Here is a 20,455-nt window from a genome sequence, read left to right on the forward strand (position 1 = left end):
CACCCAGCAGTGCGCACAGTGCCACCCAGCAGTGCCACCCAGCAGTGCCCACAGTGCCACCCAGCAGTGCCACCCAGCAGTGCCCACAGTGCCACTCAGCAGTGCCCACAATCTGCCTCAACAAAGGTGCTGCACCCCAGTGCCACATATCCGTGCCCATCAGTGTCATCTACCAGTGCCCATCAGTGCTCAGCAGTGCCGCCCATCAGTGCCCAGCAGTGCCACCTATCAGAGCCACCTATCAGTGCCACCTATCAGTGCCCATCAGTCCCATCTATCAGTGGTACCTATCAGTGCCCCTTAGTGCCACCCATCCGTGCCACCCATCTGTGCCATCTTATCTGTGCCCATCTTTGCCCATCAGTGCCGCCTTATCTGTGCCCATCGGTGCCGCCTTATCTGTGCCTATTAGTGCCGCCTTAACTATGAATATCAGTGCCCACCAATGCAACCTATCAGTGCCCACCAATGCAGCCTATTAGTGCCCACCAGTGCAGCCTATCAGTGCCGCCTCATCAGCGCACTTCAATGAAGGAGAAAAATTACCTGTTTGCAAAATTTTATAACAAACTATTAAACATGATTTTTTTTTTTGCATCTTTTTTTGTTTGTTTAGCAAAAAATAAAACTCCCAGCTGTAATTAAATACCACCAAAAGAAAGCTCTATTTGTGGGAAAAAAATGATAAAAATGTCATTTGGGTACAGTGTTGTATGCCCGCGCAATTGTCATTCAAAGTGCATCAGCACAGAAAGCTGAAAATTGGTCTGGGACTGAGGGGGGTTTGAGTGCCCAGTAAGCAAGTGGTTAAGCTCTCCCTCATGTTATCCTATGTGTGCATCAGAAGTTTGGGGCAGTGGCGTTTTTGAGCAGTAAAAAAAAAAAAAAAAACTTGTGGGTTCTGAGAGACAGTTTTCAGCTGTAAAAACACTCTAACGCTGATAAACATTGATAAACGCTCAAAAACGTTGCTCACCAGCGTTTTTTTAACATTTTTGATCCATTGAAAAAAAAATGTTTTCTTACAAAAAAAAAAAGCTAAAAAATGCTAACGCAGAAAAACGCTAATAAATGCTAAAAGCCGCTATTGCAAAAACATTGAAAAAAAAGTTGAAATAAGTTGAAAAGCTCACTGCAAAGCTACTGGCATTTTTATAACGTTATTTTAATGTCCTGTGTGCATGAGGCCTTAAAGCAAAATGTCTGCCTCTTGTCTATGTTCACGCGTTCCAGCGATGGCAGCATTACATTTCTCAGTGCAGGTTTCCATTCCTGGTGAGGAGTGGGCCATGTCTGTCCATTGAGTGCTTTGAAATGGCCACTTGTACTCTTCATTGAAAGCCTGTGATAAGGTGACAACACAGGACCACGGCAGAGACGCGAACAGAGCGTTGTCACCCTGTAACAGGAAGTACTGAACAAGGACCTTTCTGTCACGATAAGCAGGTGCCATGTTTATTAAAACTGAGGATTTTAAAATATTTCAGTTGACTTTACATACGGTGTTATCATATCATATTAACTGTTATACAGTGTTACATAGACCTAGTGGAATAATTGTAATATGCCAGCAGCAGCGACTCCACTGAGTTCAGCTTGTTCTCACACAATAGTGAGCACACCCCTACATACACATAAGCCTCCCTACATTAGCTGAATGATATCGGCAACATTGAGCGCCAGTACGCATGCCCACTGCTCCACTTCATTCCTCAGTGCGCATGCGCGTCTAAGCCGCAGCTGCGGCGCTCGTTGATGACGTGTGGAAGAAGATGGCGGCGCTCAGGGTGGAAGCGGCATGTCGGCTTGTATTGGGTCAAAGAGTACGAGGAGTGTGGAGGCTGACAGAAGCGACAGAGAGACATGTGAGGATGGTGGTTACACATGGTTCTAGAAATACATGGCGCGAATTACGGCTTGCTGTGTTATATGATCGTTCCTCGTATACAGACATCACATGGAGGTCACACAGATCAGCTGGTTGTCATGTTATCTGTTGTACTTCAGGTTTACAAGGATGAGCTCAGAAAGGGAAGCCTTTGCCTGGATTGATTAGATGGGAATCATTGTGCTTCTGGGGTTCAATGTATCTCCTTGTATCTGGGGGAAGCCATTCCTGATCTACTGAACGTGCTAGTGTACTGGCAGCTTCTGGCTTGGACTCTTTCTAAATGATTAAAGTGGATCTAAAGCCTCAAGCTTTTTTTTTTCTCATCCTCATCCTACACTGCACGGTCATACAACACTGTACCCAAACAAAATTTTTATATAGCTTTATTTTGGTGGTATTTGATCACTTCTGCGGTTTTTATTTTTTGCAAAAAAATAAATTAAAAAAAAAGACCTACATTTTTTAAAAAAACGTTCTCCATTATAAAATGTTGTTTTCTCCTTCACTGACGGGCACTGATTTAGAATTGATGGGCACTGATATTTAGCACTTATTTGCACTGTGGTAGGTACTGGCAGGGGCTTACGATGGGGCACTGACTGGGCACCGATTGACAGCTTTGGGGAGCTGTGCTGATAATCAGTGTGCTGATTATCAGCACAGAACCCCCCCACCGGGAAAGCCATCGATCGGCTCGTCCTGTTAGCGTGGAATACCGTTTACTGGCACTTCCTGGTGCGATGATCAGCTGTGATTGGTCATAGCTGATCTCATGGTAAGAAGCCCCTGACATAGGCTTCTTATCATGATTGGAGATGGGGCATGTCAGACTGACACGCCGCGATCGCCGCGCTGCACACCAGCATGTTATCCTGATGGACTTCATATGACGCCCAGTCAGCATAACAGAACCACTTCCTAGCCGTCATTCTGTTATAGGCCGGGAAGTGGTTAAAGCATTTCATCTATTAAGGTAAAAATCCATTTAGAAGCAGACAGGGTGGCTCAGTAGCAAGCCTGCACAGGTTCCATCTTACTGCTTACTTTGGGTTAACGTAACATTAAACCCTCCTATGTCATTTTAATTTTTTTTTAAATGGTATACTTACCTGCTCTGTGCAATAGTTTTGCACAGAGCAGCCCTGATCTTCCTTTTCTGGGGTCCCTCCCCAGCATTCCCATCCCTTTTGCAGAGTGCCCCCATGGAAAGCGTCTTTCCATGAGGGGACTGGAGAGCCAGCGCGGGGGACCCCAAAAAAAGGAGGATCAGGGCTGCTCTGTGAAAAACTATTGCAGAGAGCAGGTAAGTATAACATATTTGTAATTTTAACTAAAAAAAAAAAAAAAAAAGGTTTAACGTTACTTTAACCCAAAGCAGGCTGTACGATGGACCACTGTTTAAAATAAAAAGTACATATATTGTACAAACTGTCACCGGCTTGAACATGGCAATGTTATTACCTGTTAATCCCATCAGTGGGTCTGTATTTGTTCCTTTATTAGGGTGACGGAACTTGTCTAATTTGCAGTAAAATCCTACAGTGGACAACGTAGCTTTAGATGGACACATGTGGGGATTAACAAACAAAAAAAAATCTCCAGTGCATGTGCCTGCTTAATTAGTACTTAAAGTGGATGTAAGCCCCATTCATGAAATCTGACCTGGGCACATATATCTGTAGTGTGTACTTATTTCTCTCTCCAAAGCCCTGAGTTCCTGTTATCAGCATGATAACTTCTAACAAGTTCTCTAAGGCAGGAGATAAAAGCAGCTGGAAAATTGTGTCGTGGGAGAATGCTATAAATAGATTAGCAGAGAGCTTGTCACAGCACAGCTCTGAAAGTGTCTTCGTTCTTCTGTCTGTTTGGGGGGGGCGTGCCTTTCCTCCAGTCGGCTGTCTCCCAATGTAAGTCAAGCCTACACTACCAGTGCTAAAGGAGGAAGTGAAAATTCTGACATGTTGTAAGAATGCTAAAGAATATATAAAGCTCAAGACGGCAGATATACATGTAAAACTTATGTAGGGAGATTTGTTTAATCTCTGTGTATCATCTGAGGCTGTTCACTTCAATGTGTATATGTGAGGGTTTGCATCCACTTTAGGAGCTCGTTTAAAGCTAAACTCCGGGCAGAAATGTTGTGATTGTGATAGTGTGTGTGTATATTTTATTTATACACACACACACTAATTATTTATTACAGGTGTTCCCATACCTTTTAAATGATTTCTCTGTGTTTTAGTTCACAGTCCCCTTGGAAGTCAGAAATCCAGCCTTTTTTAATCTGTGAGGAGCTATCTGTCCCCCTTCATGTTCTTTTCATAAGACCGGTGGCTGCTGTTCCCTCTACCCCCTGGCCACCAGTCTTGTACATTCTTCTGTTTAGTTCCCAGTAAAGCAAACTCTTGATGAAGTGAGTGGACATCATAGTCTCGGACTCCTGGTCTGCTCTGCCTACTGTACAACATAGATCAGGAATCCGATTCATCCTAAACACATAATCATCTCCTACTTGCCCACAGTTCCACCCATTCATATTGTGGGTGAATCAGATCAGTAGTCTAAAACTATCTGGTCTGCCCACTGCATCAGGAGCCCATGTGTTTGCTAAGAACTACAGTCTCAATGGTTGGCAATATAGGTGTGTATGGAGGAATGCTTACATGCGTGTAAGCACTCCTTCATGGATTGCTTTGCTGAGCGATGGCAAGGACTGCTGCATGTACAAACAAGTCCTAAAAGTGGCGCATGTTAATTCATTGTTTAGTGGCCCACCAGATTTCAGCATGCCTATTCCTCACACACCAAAATTCTGATAAAACCGTAATGCATGCTTTAATGCAAAACTGAAGTTATGCATTACAGCATGCTAGTAATGGTGTATTTTATTACTGTCGCACAGCAATTTTAAAGTGGAAGTAATGTCTGCTTTTTAAATTGTACCTACAGGTAAGCCTTACCTTTAGGTACAGTGAATATGCATTGTTTAGGATATACTCGCGCAGGATGTAGCCAATGATGTCACAGGCACGTGCACTCTGAAGGGACAGCATACTCCTGCCATACATTCAGAGCGCAGGAGTGATGTCACCACTTCCCCGGCCATTAATACGGCCAGAGTGATGTCAATGTGGCTCTGACCATTCGTACAGCCAGAGCCTGCAAACCTGGAAGGAAGACTGGGTGAAGATGGAAGTGCTGTGCTAGAGGGCTCCGTGTGCAGTCAAGTCTGTTGTCATGCGCTAGTATGCGGGGCATATTAGTACATTATGACTTAAACCTGCAGGGGACCCAATTTTTTTTTTTTGTTTTTTGTGGTGGTATACTATCACTGTAATGAGATTTACCACTGCTGATGAAATGCCATATAGAACTTACTGTTGGGCTACATTGGTATGGGTGTTTTGTCCCAGTGTGAATAGTAGAGGGAGGAATCTTCTGGTTCCTGCTGCTGTTTTTGACACCTGTGAGCAGCTAGTTCCAGCCGCTGAGCCTGTATACTGTAGGTTACCAGTACCAGCAGCTAGATCTCTGCTGGATGCACTGTGTGTGCTTCCAGCAGTGATTATCACAAGAAATCAGACAGTGTGAACGGCCAGAAATTACTGAGACCGCTGCAAACCTAAGTTTAAGTCATTAAAGTGTACGTGCTCAGTGGCCCCAACTTAGAGGCTCACGGGTGTCAAATTCCTACTGCTGCCATTCACATTGGGGCAAGATGCCTGTGTAAATGTAGCCTAATAAGATATCCCAAGACCTGCCCAGCTATCTGGGTGCAAAGCCCAAGAAGCTTGTTCCCAGTCTGTGTAAACAGACAGCTGTGAAAGAAGGAACCAGCACTCCAATGAGGTCACAAAAGTCTGATTAGTCATGTTTAATGATGGACAGAACACAGTAATGGGAATGCCTAGAAGCTATGGTACATATGGAGGTTTTCTCCTCTGACAATGATGTAAGTTGAAATGTCAGGGAATTGTAATCTTGATTTCCATAGGGGAGCATCATTTGTTGTGTTGGATGTATAAATTATTGTGCAGAGGATTGTCTGAGTGTTTAGGATCTTTTAATATCCAATTTGTCAGACATGTCTTCATTAAGCACTTACAAAAAAAAAATTATGATGTGAGCTGTATTGGGGCAATATACATTCAACCTAATTCATGTTTTCTTTTAGTATCACAGATGTCCAGGTTCGTTCGGTTTCCACAGGGCTCTGGCCCCAAGGACTTGCCGGTTTCTTGTCTTTAATGTTCGCTGTCAGAGTACAGTGACTGCAGCTGCCAACCAGGTGAGCTTTTTATGGTATCCATTGTGAAAAATAAATTGTATAGGTGTTCTGAGAAACTTGTGAAAAAGATATATCATCGAGGTATGTGAGCAGCTGTTTCTCTGTGCTCACAGTGAAACCAATAAATATCTTCCATCCAAACTTTTTGTGTTCATTTGCTGATAAGATGTGAGCGCATCTTAGAGTCACGGTTACCTTACCAATGCAGAGAAAACAGTGTCTCTGCAAAGGGTCTCCCCCCCCCCAACCCCATTAAACCCACCTTGCCTGCATTCCTCACATATAGTGTCCAAAATAGCATGCCTGGTGAAAAGGAACTCTGCGCGTATTGCAGCCGCCAGCCACAGTAGAGATCCTCTCCATCAACCATGCTTGTTAAACACCATGTGTGTAGCTACCCAGGAAGGCACCTTCCTTAAGACCACTTTAACCCTGGGGCGCTTTGCAGGCACTACAGCACTAAAAATAGCACCTGCAAAGCGCCCTGAAACAGCCGCTGCTGTGTCTCCAGTGTGAAAGTCCCAAGGGCTTTCACACTGGAGCAGTGCGCTGGCAGGATGGTAAAAAAAGTCCTGCTAGCAGCATCTTTGGAGCAGTGAAATCAATGGGGCAGCACGGCTATACTGCCGCCATAGCACTGCTTTTAACCCTTTCTCAGCCACTAGCAGGGGGGGTAAAAGCGCTTCTGCTAGTGGCCGAATAGCGCAGAGAAATTGGCGGTAAAGTGCCACTAAAAATAGCGGCATTTTACCGCCAACACAGCCCCTGCCCCTTTGTGAAATGGGTCTTAATCACTCAGGTTACTATATTTAGAGATGAGGGTTTAGTCAATATTATGATCAGTATAACTTAATTGTATAATACCTTGTCTGGAGTTTATTGCTTTTTTATATATTTGACACGGGTCACTCCAGAATAGGACTTATTTAAACATGTGATTGTATAGATTTATGTGCTCTTTGGTTACCTGTTATTTCATTAAAGAGGTTTATATTGTAAATATATGTATTTGACTCTATTTTTGTCAGATTGGTTTTGTCATAGTGTTTGTTTTCTTGTGGTATATTTAGTGTATTTTTTCTGCATGCTTGGTGGTCCATGTTCTCTTGTGTATTACCAAAACTGTATATAGGCAACGTCTTAAAAAAACCTTTGCAGTTGTAGAGTTAAGCCTGAGCAAACAGTCCCCGATCGACTGTTTACCCCGTTGCTGCTGGCCAGTATTTAAAAGCTCTGAACTTGGAAGTACTAAGACCTGTGTTTAGTCACTGCAGAGAAGCTCTCCAATCTCCCACCTGTCACCATACTGAGAGAATTTTCACTGATCCTGGGCTAAAAGAAAAGTCGTGTGTGCTCAGGAACCACAGTGCCCAGGTCACTTCTACAATAATAGTGGAATTAAACGTATAGTAATGCAACAGGTTGCAAGCTCCCTTGTTGGCACTGACAGTTTCTCCCAGTGTTTTTCTGGGTTTATTTTTGGCCTCCTAGATTGGCCATCCCACAGTGATGTAACTCCCACGTGTGTGTGTGTGTGTGTGTGTGTGTGTGTACAGAAATGTATTCATCCCAGCAACAAAGTATGCCAACATTGTACACTGAGCCACACAAATGCAGCTGCGTATGCAGTGTAAGGAAGCTTTCTAGCAGGTGGATATGTAATAAAAAGCCATTCTGATACCAAATTTGTTTTTAAGTGAAATTCTACTTTCAAGAGCAGAATCAACTGTTACATTTCTTGTGCTCTTTATTATTTAACTTGGACAGATCTATTCTGCTTTGACCCAGTTTTTGTGAAACAACTATTCATTCCTGGATAACGGTTTACAGTACATAATATCCATAGAGCACCATTTTGTGTAGGTTCTCTTATTTTTATACAGTACTATTCTTAAACTTTCTTTCAGGAAGAAAGTTTTTCACAGAATAATAATTCTATTAGTGTAGAAAAGATCCGCCTTCATCCATTGCTTGTCTGTTTGCATGCTAGAGAAGCTGGGATGGCCATGTAAATGAAAGTAAATCTGGAAGCTGCTACTACTGAAAATGCTAGTTGTTTGGCTGTGTCTGGCCTTAGTCCTTTGGGTCACTGGCTCAAAAAAAAAAAAAAACAGCAAGTTAAAATCGGAGAGAAATCAGAATTCCTTATTTTTATACTTGTTCAGGGTCAATACCTCATAAAGAGGTAGAATCAGCAATGGCAGTCCACATTTTGACAGGTTTCCTTCAAGGAGCTCATTCACATGGGCGGCCAGTCCCAGTGGAAATGGCAGCAGCACGAATCTGCTGATTCCTGCAGCTGTTTTGTCACATGTGAGCAGCTAGCTCCACCTGCTGAGCCTTATAAATTTCAGTGACTGTTCGGCAGTGGCTGCAGCTATTTGTGGCCATTCGCACAGCCACCGATTACCTGCAATAACCACTGTTGAAGGCACACTGATTACTACCGATGTCATTCTCATCAGGGCTAGTCCCTGTAAAAATATAAGCTAAATATAAAGGGGTTTGTACTTTGATGTTTAGAATACTTGTTTTATTCTGTGATGATGCAAAGTATCCAACCTGTTTGCAGATAATACTTTGGCAATGTCAACTACTGCTTCATTGTTCTAGGTTCTAAGTGCCCCGCCTGTCCCGGAGGTACCATTACCACATTCCGCTGTTATCCCTGAAGATGTGTTGCCTCCACCAGTCTCGGAATTTGCCCCCACGGTTGCAGAGACAGTTGGTCATGTGGAACAGAGTTTGGCTGAATTGGGACTTGGAGGTTACAGTCCAGTTGGCCTTGTACAAAACTTTCTGGAATTTTTACATATGGATATTGGTGTTCCCTGGTGGGGAGCTATTGTGACAGGTAAGACCTTTATTATATTCATCTAACAGTAATGGGAATTGTTTCTTTATGTTTTTATTTGTTTAACATATTTATCCTCTACAGGCACAATACTTGCACGTATTATGGTTTTTCCACTAATAGTCAAAGGACAGAGAGAAGCTGCCAAGCTTAATAATCATATGCCCCAGATTACCAAACTGACGACGCGGATGAATGAAGCCAAGCAGGCGGGAAACAAATTTGAATGTAAGTTTGTAGCCAACAAACTTTAAAAAAAAAAAAAGTTGAAAAATATTCATGATTTAAATTGCTGTCCAATAATGAAAAAAAAATGTGTTCATATTAATAGAGACTAAGGAGATTTGCTGCTAGAATAACCAAGAGAGATTGTTTCCTCCAGCCCAGGTACACCCCTCTATTTGCCAGCCTTGGTCAGGCTCACAGAGAGCTTGAAAAAAATCAGTACAAATGTACATTAGACTTTCAGTGAGACGTGTCCCTTGTGCTGTTGTGTACTCCTTTCGCAGAAATCTTCCTCCTCCCCACAATCTTCCAGAGCGGGAGGGGGGTTTAATAGTACCGGAGTGCTGTGACAGGCACTCATCAAGAGTGACCAACTATGCCCATCCTTTCCACCCAGCTGCACCAATCATAAAAGCCAATACTACAGCTTCCATGAATGAAACCAGATATCTAAAAATGAAGGACAGGCAGCCAATTGATAAGTTTGTCCCCTCCATTCATAGATCATGTTTCATTCATAGAAGCTGTAGTAATGACTTAAAATATATAGACTCCCTCATTAACAGTGTTGGAATAATTATTGCTTTCTGTTGCAGCCAACTACCCTACAAGTTTAGTATATGACTAAGTTTTATTAAAAGTGAAAAAAAAAATTGTTACACCCATGCACAAACAATTTTGAGCCCTCCTTGGGGGAACACACTCCTTGGGGGTGAGTAATGACAAAAATGTTGCTAACGATGCACCTACTTATCACTGCACAAGATAGTGACAGTGAAAATTCTAGGGCCATTGTTCATGGTTAACTTTAAACTGACGACCTGTGGGGTTTTTACAGCATCTGCTATGAAAAATATAAAGTGCTGAAATTCATAGTAATTTTTCACCATTTAAAGTGGTTGTAAAGGCTAAAATGCACTGTCTGCCTTAAGGTAAAAAAGCTTTTAGGTGCTCCCCCCCCCCCCCCCTTAAATATGCTGTGCCCAAGATCTTTCCCTTCTTAATGGACTCCTGCTGCTGTCAATCAAATTCAGTGCCTAGCTGCACTGTGTGTGTCATTAGATACCCCCTGCTGCTAGGGGTCTAATTGGCAGGCATAAGGGGCCAGGAGTGCTGAAAGGGTACTCAAGAAGAGGAGAATCAGGGCTGCTCTGCATAAAACCATGGCCAAGAGCAGTAAGTATAATGTGTTTTAAAAAAAAAAAAAAAATAATCCCTTAATCATTTTGAAAGCTTGACATGTTGGGTATCTATTTATTCAGTGCAACCTAATATTTTATATTTTATAAATGAAATGGGTAATGTAATGTGTTTTTGTGTCCTAAAATTAAAGTAGAATTATAGGCAAAATTTGTGTTTGTTTTTGTTTTGTTTTTTGGATAGTCAGATTTTTTATTTTCCCCCACCATTGTGAAGATTTCCCTTAATTTCCTGTCCCGTAGCTAAACGAGAAGTGAGCGGACATCCCTGGAAATGAAGGGAATTTTTTGGGGACACCAAGGTCACCAGAACTAGTGTCCTCATTGGAAGATTTCCCCTCTATTACTTTTTGCATGGGCAGTAAAGAAATATGTCCTCCAATGGAAACTGTGAGGTTCATAAATAATGAGAAAAGATAGAACTGCTCATGTTGTAGCTTGTAACTATTTATTTATAAAAAGTATCCACTTACAGCTCAGTAAAACTTGATATGCCCATAAAAAACAATCGGGCACACCCATTGCGTTCCACCTGCGCTCCCCTGGGATGGCTTAAGTGACGTTTTGCGCACTAACTGATCTGCCACGCTTCGTCAGCAGCGTCTGATCTCATGAGGTGTTTTTCTCCTTTTTTACAAACCTCACCTATGTTGGCGGATCATCGTTTTTGGGCCGTTTCCATTGGAGGACACATTTCTTTTTTCCCCATGCTTTATATGACTACCTGTAATGGGTGTCATGTTTGTTTGGTGAGTAGGATGTTTGCCTAGTAATCGGTGAAAGAAGGCATTTTTTTTTGTTTTTTTTCTTCACATACAGTAGGACGTATTTCACCTTCACTTGACAGGAGACATCTGCTGGTGCTTTATGCACTTTATTTTCGTATTCCAACATACATGTTGTGAGGTTTTTTTTTTATTTTTTTGTATATAGGAGCACGGTACGCAAAATGTAGTGTGTGTATGTGTGTGTGTGTGTGTGTATATATATATATATATATATATATATATATATATATATTATAATTTATGTATTTTTTTTTTTTTTTTTTCTTACTATATCAGACCTTTTGGTCTCACTACGGACTGCTCTTTGCACTCAGTTTTTTATATATCTATTTTGGTCCAGGGTGCACAAGCCATAACCCATTTTTTACCATTGTGTAGACCTGGTCTATTATTGTTGGGAAGCCAGTCCAGCACAATGGCATGCAGTTATAATATGATTGAGTGCATGTAAATAGGAAGTGGTGAGAGGAGATTAGCAGCACTGCAACAGCAACAAAAAAAAAAAAAAAACTTGAAAACAATCTATTTAAAAAAAAAAAAAAAAAAAAGCAACAGTTTGATACAGTGCTTTAAAAAACGAATTGTCTTCTAGTTGGGATTTAGATCTACTTTTGAGGCCTAATGTCACTTTCTTCTTCTGTCACTTAGTTTCCAAGGCATATTCGGACCTTACATCATATCAGAAGAAACATAACGTCAATCCACTCCGTGGCTTTCTGGTGCCCCTTGTGCAGGTGCGAGGACTGTATGGTAACCATTTGCTAACTGTAATGTTTTTCAGCTTTTTGGTGTAATTGTCAGCTTTACCGTAAAGCTGTAGTACCGGAAAAGAGCACAATTTTTATTTATTTATTTTGTATTTCGCCCCCCCCAGAGGAAAGGAGACCAAATGTTATTCCAGAGCAAATCAGTTGTGGGATATGAGGCAATTCTCTTACTCAACTCTTTGGAAATTTGATATGCTGCCCAATATATAGCCCCAACATCAGCGGGGCTTTAATATTAGTATTAAGATATCTTTTTAACCCTGTTTTATGTCATGTCTCTCCTTGACCCCACTTCTTAGTGGTTTCCCATCCTGTTTTGGACCAGCCAGTAACCTATGGCTATGCCTGCCGTTGGTCCCTAGGGCATAAGGCATGTTCATCTGGTGTGCACGTTCTTCCCATTCTTTCTATGCTATACTGGAAAATGAAAGGTGTGTGAAAATCTGATGATCTGGTGAAGCACATGAGAATTTATTGAAGGTATTGAAACACACACTGTACCATGACTAATATAATTTGAGTGACCAAATTTATGATATTTAAAAATAAAATATCAGAATAGACCTATGAAAGCTGACACCCATTCTTGTCCATCCTTATTAGATTTGTTTTTAAGATTGTATTTGTCCCCTGAGTGATCCATATCACAATGGTATACGTTGCTGTACATTAAGACCGCGTTTTCACTCGGCACGTACACTATATTACCAAAAGCATTAGGCATCCTGCCTTTACACGCACATGAATGTTAATGGCATCCCAGTCTTAGTCTGTAGGGTTCAATACCGAGTTGGCCCACCCTTTGCAGCTATAACAGCTTCAACTTTCCTGGGAAGGCTGTCCACCAAGTTTAGGAGTGTGTCTATGGGAATGTTTGACCATTCTTCAAGAAGCACATTGGTGTGTGTGTGTGTGGGGGGGGGGGGGGGGTGTTTTTCCAAGGTTGGACCTGGCCCCTTAGTTCCAGTCAATGGAACTCTTAAGGTGTCAACATACCAAGACATTTTAGACAATTTCATGCTCCCAACTTTGTGGGAACAGTTTGGGGATGGCCCCTTCCTGTTCCAACATGAGTGCGTATCAGTGCACAAAGCAAGGTCCATAAAGACATGGATGAGTGAGTTTGGGGTGGAGGAACTTGACTGGTCTGCACAGAGTCCTGACCTCAACCCAATAGAACACCTTAGACAGCGTAGACTGCGAGCCAGGCCTTCTCGGCCACATCAGTGCCTGACCTCACAAATGCGCTTCTGAAATAATGGTCAAACATTCCCATAGACATACTCCTAAGCCTTGTGGACAGCCTTCCCGGGAGAGTTGAAGCTGTTATAGCTGCAAAGGGTGGGCCAATGCAATATTGACCCCTATGGACTAAGACATCCTTAAAGTTCCTGTGCATGTAATGGCAGGTGTCCCAATACTTTTGGTAATATATAATGTATTTGGAAAATCTCCCTAAAAACTAATAACGGAGAGGGAAGGGGCAGGCAGAGTGTAAAGAGAGCTGGTTATAAACTACAGAAGCAGAGCAGAAGCTGATCATGGGCCACGGGGAACATGAATTTTAATGTAGGGGGAGTAGAATAGAGGAAACAGTGTGTCAACTGGTTGTGGGCAGATGGGGTTTTCATAAAGGAGGAGTGAAAACATCATGGCATAGAGTGAGGCAAAAGAGGGAAATGGCACCCGATTTAGAGAAAGGGAAGAGGATTGTGGTGGAGGAGGTCTTTTATGAGATGTCATTTTTGCCTTCTATGGGAGGAATGGCAAATCCTACAATGTTTCTCGCAGCTTCTGCCATAGTACTCTACAAAACTAAGGGGTGATCTGCTCTTCGTTATACTTTACCAGGTTTCACACACTGCTTACTGCAGCAGAGAGCTTCTTCATTAGATAAGAGCCAGTGGTGACTTTGACAAGTCGCATGACTGGGCTCTTTCTGGCTTTTTAAAAACACTTTCATTCATGTTAATTCCTATCTAGCTTGCTTCAGACTCTGGAAGCAGTCACAACACAATGCACATTTGTAAAGCTCATTCCTGTGCTTTTATGTGTGGAGCTTTTTCCTTTTTTGATTGTGTCTACGGAACAACAAGTGAAGGGAAATCTCTACACCAGGACATACAACAAAAAATACAGATGGGTTTTAACCATCACCTGCTATTCAAAAGTGGATTTCTTTACACGTTAGGGTAATTTTTCTATAGACAATATTTGGGAACGTTTGGAAATCCTTTTGGGCATTTTCGCAGTAAAACTTACAGTATAAAGCAAGCGCTATTTGGTTGTTCATCTCTGTATGCATTCCAGCGTCATTCTTTTTCATAGACAAATGTAAAAGTATTTTTATTTTTTTTTCCTGTCTTTCCTAGGCTCCAATATTTATCTCATTCTTTGTGGCACTGAGACAGATGGCTTACCTTCCAGTGCCCAGCATGCAGACTGGTGGCCTGTGGTGGTTTGCAGACTTGTCCTTAAGTGATCCTTACTATATACTGCCACTGGTCGTGACAGGCAGCATGTGGGCTGTTCTAGAGGTAACTTTTCAAGCTTGGTTTGTTTGTTTTTGTTTTTTGCCTCCATTGTTCTCTGCTGATATCCTCAGCTTTGCATATTTTGCATGCATGTTACTTTTCAGGACTTATGAAAGTTTGTGTTTTTTTTTTTTTTTTATCTAGCTAGGAGCAGAGTCTGGTGTCAATAATCCCAACCTCAGGGTCATGAAGACTGTTTTCCGTGTAATGCCACTGATTATTTTGCCCCTGACCATTAATTTCCCTACAGTAAGTATTGCCTTAACTTTGTCATTCTTATTCAATTATTTTGTTATGAGTTGGTGTTGACTCCTGGGCAGCCTCATGAATAGTGTTTCCCCGGAGAGACCTGTTTTTTTTTTCTTTTTGGGTTTTAAGTATTTGCAACAGCAAGTTTATAAATTATGAGACTGTAGCCATATAACTTATTGCTGGTTGTTTTCTTCAACATAATTTTTTTTTTTAATCATTGATCCCTGCGTCATTGCAGGACAGATAATTGATATGTGGGTTGGTGGGAGAGACACTAGAGAGGGTAGAGTTGATTACTCCAGAAGTGTTGGTTTCACAAGATAATTCAATGGAGTATCTTTCTATGATGAAGCAGTGTGGGCAGCAGGAAAGTTAAGTGTTTTTTCAGGGAATGCTTTTTAGGAACTTTTTTAAAGGGGTGTTCCAGCCTTAAAAATTTTTTTTTAAAAGTCAGCAGCTACAATCACTGTAGCTGCTGACTTTTAATAAGGACACTTACCTGTCCAGGGCCCCCATGATGTCGGCCCCCTCAAGGCCGATACGTCCCTCCGTATCGTGTCCCGGCACCGCCATCCACATTAAGGGAAACGGGCAGTGGAGCCTTGCAGCTTCACTGCCCATTTCCTACTGCGCATGCGCAAGTCGTACAGCACTTTGTGAATAGCCCCGTTGTGCTCTGGGACACACACATGTCCCAGAAGGCCACGGGGCCGCTCATCGAAGAGGAGGAAGCGCCGTGGAATAGGAAGAGGCAGATTAGGAAGACTGCCTAGCAATAGGGGTTTCTGGTAAGTTAAAAAAAATGTGTTTTATTTTTTTATTTTTCTAAGAATATTAATGCTATTTTTATTTTTAGGGTGGCCCTCCACTTTAAGCAGCAGTTACTTTATACTTTCATTTTGTTGTATTGATATGGCATGGTTATTGTTTCTGCACCTTTTTATTTCAGGCCGTGTTCACATATTGGGCGACCTCAAACTTCTTCTCTATAGCCCAAGTGGGTTTTTTGAGGATACCAGCTATTCGCGATAAACTGAAAATTCCACAACATATCAAGCATGACCAATCAGTACTACCAAAACAGGAGGGCTTCGTAAAGAGTTTGCAATCTGGTATATTTTGTTTTGTATTTGCGAGAACATATTGTTTGTTTTTTTATTTATTTTTTATTTTTTTGTTTTGTTTTTTTTATCTTGTGAATGCTGCTTTTCACATACTCACTCCTATTTGTGTACAATAAGATGGAACCATCCAGAGCAGAAATATTGTTTCATTGAATTCATTATAGTGGAAAACAACTGGAGCCAAAGTTTAGGTCTTAATGGTTACACTGGGGCAGTACTGCCTTTTCATGTTGTTCAGTGACACATGTGAAAGAGGTAATCCTATTCACCCCGTTTTTGCCTCTCATAAACATTCAGTTGACGTATGTTTTAACATGTAGAACAAATGCCCCACACTTTTACACCCAGCATTGAATTCAGACTGCCTGATGTGAGGTGTTTGGCTAGTATAAGTGTCAGCCATCAACAGCCAAGCAGTAGCAGAAGGGGGCATAAAGTACACCTCTCAACTGCTAGGAAAAATTCACTGTTGAGTAAAAATAAGGGCTGTATACAGGCTTAAATAGTCTGTGTTCTGTTCTTCCAGTGACAGCTACAGGTGTGAGTGACTGCTGAAGATGTACGACGTGTACCAGAAAAGTGAAACAAATTAAACTGGGGGCTATTGCCAACACTGGAGGGCAGGGGCGGGGCAAAAGGAGAGCTGAAAAAGTGGAATGAGCAACAGAGGGGCAGTATAGTAGAAATTGGTGGATATAGGGGAAGAAGTTGCAGCAGGAGGAATTTTTGTAGGATAGCAGCAGGGCATATGCAATTCGGAGGGCAACACACTCCTCTGGAGCATGTACTGTTACCATATACTAAGTATCTAACACAGAGCTATTTTAACACCTGGTGCAAAGCCACGATTAACTAGAAATATTCTTCAGACATGTGAAAGCAGAAGAGAAAAATACAGTGACAAGTATCAATAGGACAGAAACAGGAGGTAAAGAATTGGATGACCACACACTACCACAATAAACACTTTTTTTCATAGAGCTGTGTTGATGTTTTTTATCTGTGGATCATTACAGTAAAGCGTCTGGATCTTCTACATGGTAGTATGCAGTCATCCAATTCTTTACTTTAAGTTTTTTCTCAGTTGTGAACTAGACCAGCACCTTCCTCTGAAGATTAGAGGACAAGTACACAGTGGACCGACCTGGAGGGGTGTAATATCTATTTTGAACTGTAAGAGCAGGAACAAGACTGGGTCATTCAGACAATGGGGGAACCAGCAAATTCAAAGACAGTGCTCTTTGTCCCATTTGCCCTATTGATAAAGCAGCCCTAACTAAGCAAAAATGGGGCAGACTGACAGAGCACATGGGTGGACTGTTATAACCCAAGGCAGAAAATGAAGATCTCTTTATAAACCCTAAAGAATTGTTAATTGGGTATGCTCAGAGAGCATGGCACAAAAAAGTGCATGTTCCCATGCAATGCGTTTTTGGTGGCAAAATGTACCAGACTGCATGAAAAGTCATGTTTGCAGTACTTTTAAAAACGCACTGCACAAAACCACATGGTACTGCGGTACCATGCTATTTGGTGCCCTCAAATGCACTGCATTTTCAGTCTGCATTTGGGGTGCCGGTAACAATACATTGGCACCCACATGCAAATTGTAAAGGCAATGCGTTCACCTGCGGTGTGGGAAATGTGCACACAACATGCTTTCCTTGAACTTCGTTCTGGTGTGAACCGGCCCCCAGAAGTGTTTGCAATGACAAAACTTTATTTTTAGATTTAAATAGAGTAGGAAAATACAAGTGTGTGTGTGTGTGTGTTTGTGTTTTTTTTTTGTCTCCGGTACAGAAGTGATATGAAATCCAAAATGTTTACATTCTAATGGGAACAAGTGATGAATTTCCAATGGGAACAACTATTCTGATAACAGTTAAAGGGTGAATTTCCCCTCATTTTGTAGTGATTTCCTCACACTGTTTTTTATCTTTAGGACAAGAAGTGAGAGGAAATCACCCAACAGGACAAAGGTAGCATTAAAAAGTGGATAGGGGTTTTAACACATTCCCCACTCACCCTCCAAAACTTAAAAAAAATTAAAAAAAGTTTTGGCTTTACATACATAAAAGAAGAGCACTGAATCAACACAAAGTACCAGTATTTATTGAACAATTAAAATCAAAACTCTCATATAAGCAAAGGTAAACAAGTGTGGGTAGAGGTAGTGGGGAAACTAACAACTGGAGGCTTCAGGAACCCGACAGGATCTGTGAGCCAAATGATGGAAAGCCAGACCCACCAGAAGACATTAATGTCGGCATCTGTGCCGACCTCCCTCAATGCACTCTAAAGCAAACACCTTGACTGTGGGAACAATGGGTGGGTAGATGTGTTTCAGGGGCCAAATAATTGTGTAGCATGTGCACGGTATTTTGTTGACGGTAATATGACTGCAGTACCGTATTTGCCGGCGTATAAGATGACCCGGCATATAAGACGACCCCCTAAAAACCTGCACAGTTAAAATGTTTTGCCCGTACTCACCGTTTAAGACGACCCCCGATTCCGAGGCTTCCGACGCTTCATATCCCTCTTCTTCTTCGTTCTTGCTGGAGCCATTTCCTTCTTCCTTCTGGTGCTGGAGCCAATCACGGCGAGCAATGTATTCTAGTAATGAATACAAAGCCTGCTGGGATTGGCGGAGGCTGTTACATCATCAGCCCGCGCCTCACTCTCAAAGCCAATCGGAGCAGGCTACTGTGTGTAGCCTGCTCGGATTGGCAGAGATTGCTGCTCCAATCCGAGCAGGCTCTGTATTCATTTGAATACATCGCTCACTGGGATTGGTTCAGTGGTATATACTGTATGTAGCCGAAGCTACATACAGTATTACCGGACAGCCAGAAGGCATCCCAGCAGCGGACCCGGCATATAAGACGACCCCTCCTTTTTGCTCAGTTTTTTTAAGTGTAAAAGGTCGTCTTATACGCTGGCAAATACGGTAGGTACTTTTGCTATGTTACTTATCAATGTATTGTTCTGCAGGTTGGAAAAATGCAAAACTGGCTCAGCAGTTGGAAGAGAGAGAAAACAAAATGAAACACCACCTGGAAATAGCAGCTAAAGGTTAGTAATTCTACAGTTCTTATGTGCATCAAAGAGAAAAAGTAGTGTTTTGATCTCTTCCCTTTATATCTTTTTGTTGTGTAAAACACATTTCAATTGTGTACATTGTTAAAGTGGTTTTAAAGGCACACATTTTTTTAGCTTCATGCATTCTATGAAGACTTCTGTGAAGGCTGTCTACAAGGTTTTTCAGGGGTTGGGCTTAGCCTCTTGGTTCCAGTGAAGCTTGCAACTTTATGGGAACAGTTTGGGGGTGTCACCTTCCTGTTCCTACACCAGTGCACAAAGCAAGGTCCATAAAGACATGGGTGAGCAAGTTTGGGGTGGAGGAATTTGACTGGTCTGCACAGAGTCCCGACCTCAACCCAATAGAACACCTTTTGGGATGAATGCACAATTGTGCACTCTGAGATGCGGGTGGAGTTCCGTGCGGCCAGTGCCTGACTTTGATCTCAGCTAGTGCACAGGTATACAGAGTGGTATGTCTGTGTAAATGAGGCCTTGCAGTGAGTTTCTGGAGGCAGAATCATTATTTTTGACCTGAAACTTTTTGCACACTATATAGCTGCTCTAAGCACAATTAGTATACCATAAGCCAAATAATGATATTTTCATGTGTTCGTTACAGGTGTTTAGTGACAAAGCTTCTGCTTATCTTACAGGTCCATTGAGACAGACATTTGCCCAGAATCCATTGCATCAGAGAGAGAAAACGCCAGATTCCCCAAAGAAACCAAAAGACAAACCTTGGCAGGACACAATTGGATAGAAACTAAATCCTGCTTCCAGCTCATGAACTGATCAATCTCCAATAACCCCATCCATTAAAATACTCACCAAAAAGTTTCATTGGGGTGAAATAACCAGGAAGAGAGGTGGATTCTCTTTTGGTACAAATTGTATTTATTTAAATGGTAATACTTATCTTACCTTTTAGAAACAGTATGTTAAATCTAGTTCTTGGATCTAAAGAAGATTATTCTACCCTTTTTTTTTTTTTTTGTTTCAACGTGTGTTTTTTTTCTTTTTCAAACCAGTATAAGTAAAGGATATGTGTCCCGAAGCCTATTCAACCTGGAACCAGACTCTGGCCAAATCATAAAAAAAAAAAAAAAAAAAAAAAATAGATGATGTGGTTTTTCTATACTACCATTTTCACAAACACTAAATACAAAGGCGTTCTGTTTAAAATACCACAGCTCTTGCTATAACAAAATTAAAATCATATTTTTTGTTTTTACCTGCTGGATATTTCTGCTGTGTGCGCACGTTTGCATGTACATGTGGCTTTGGATGTGTGTATGACCATCCCACCCCCATACATCCTCTGCGGCAAGCTACATGTGGCCTACCAAGAACCCAGTGGTGGGAGGTAAGGACTACATAATGGTTCTCATTCGCCCTCAACAACCAGTCAGCAGATTGAATCCAGCCTCACACCACTTAAAGCAGAACTAC

General features: G+C 41.8%; 1 protein-coding gene across 2 annotated transcripts; it reads left to right on the plus strand.

Annotated features, from left to right (window-relative positions):
• The first annotated feature begins 1,716 nt into the window (after positions 1 to 1,716).
• Positions 1,717 to 20,237, plus strand: OXA1L (OXA1L mitochondrial inner membrane insertase). Of its 2 annotated transcripts, XM_077468711.1 has the most exons (11): positions 1,717 to 1,865; positions 6,066 to 6,179; positions 8,793 to 9,033; positions 9,118 to 9,261; positions 11,894 to 11,979; positions 14,385 to 14,549; positions 14,691 to 14,795; positions 15,748 to 15,910; positions 17,865 to 17,901; positions 18,917 to 18,997; positions 19,660 to 20,237. In XM_077468711.1, exons 1-10 carry the CDS (start codon positions 1,773 to 1,775, stop codon positions 18,993 to 18,995), a joined length of 1,227 nt encoding a protein of 408 aa, XP_077324837.1. In that variant the 5' UTR covers positions 1,717 to 1,772; the 3' UTR covers positions 18,996 to 18,997; positions 19,660 to 20,237. The 2 variants fall into 2 exon arrangements, with proteins under 2 accessions (XP_077324837.1, XP_077324828.1); XM_077468702.1 differs by lacking the exon at positions 17,865 to 17,901 and having other exon boundaries at positions 1,718 to 1,865.
• Positions 20,238 to 20,455: the final 218 nt, after the last annotated feature.

The sequence above is a fragment of the Lithobates pipiens genome, unplaced genomic scaffold (genome assembly GCF_037356315.1).
Source record: "Lithobates pipiens isolate NorthernLeopardFrog02 unplaced genomic scaffold, aLitPip1_a1.2 Scaffold_11, whole genome shotgun sequence".
NCBI classification, from domain to species: domain Eukaryota; kingdom Metazoa; phylum Chordata; class Amphibia; order Anura; family Ranidae; genus Lithobates; species Lithobates pipiens.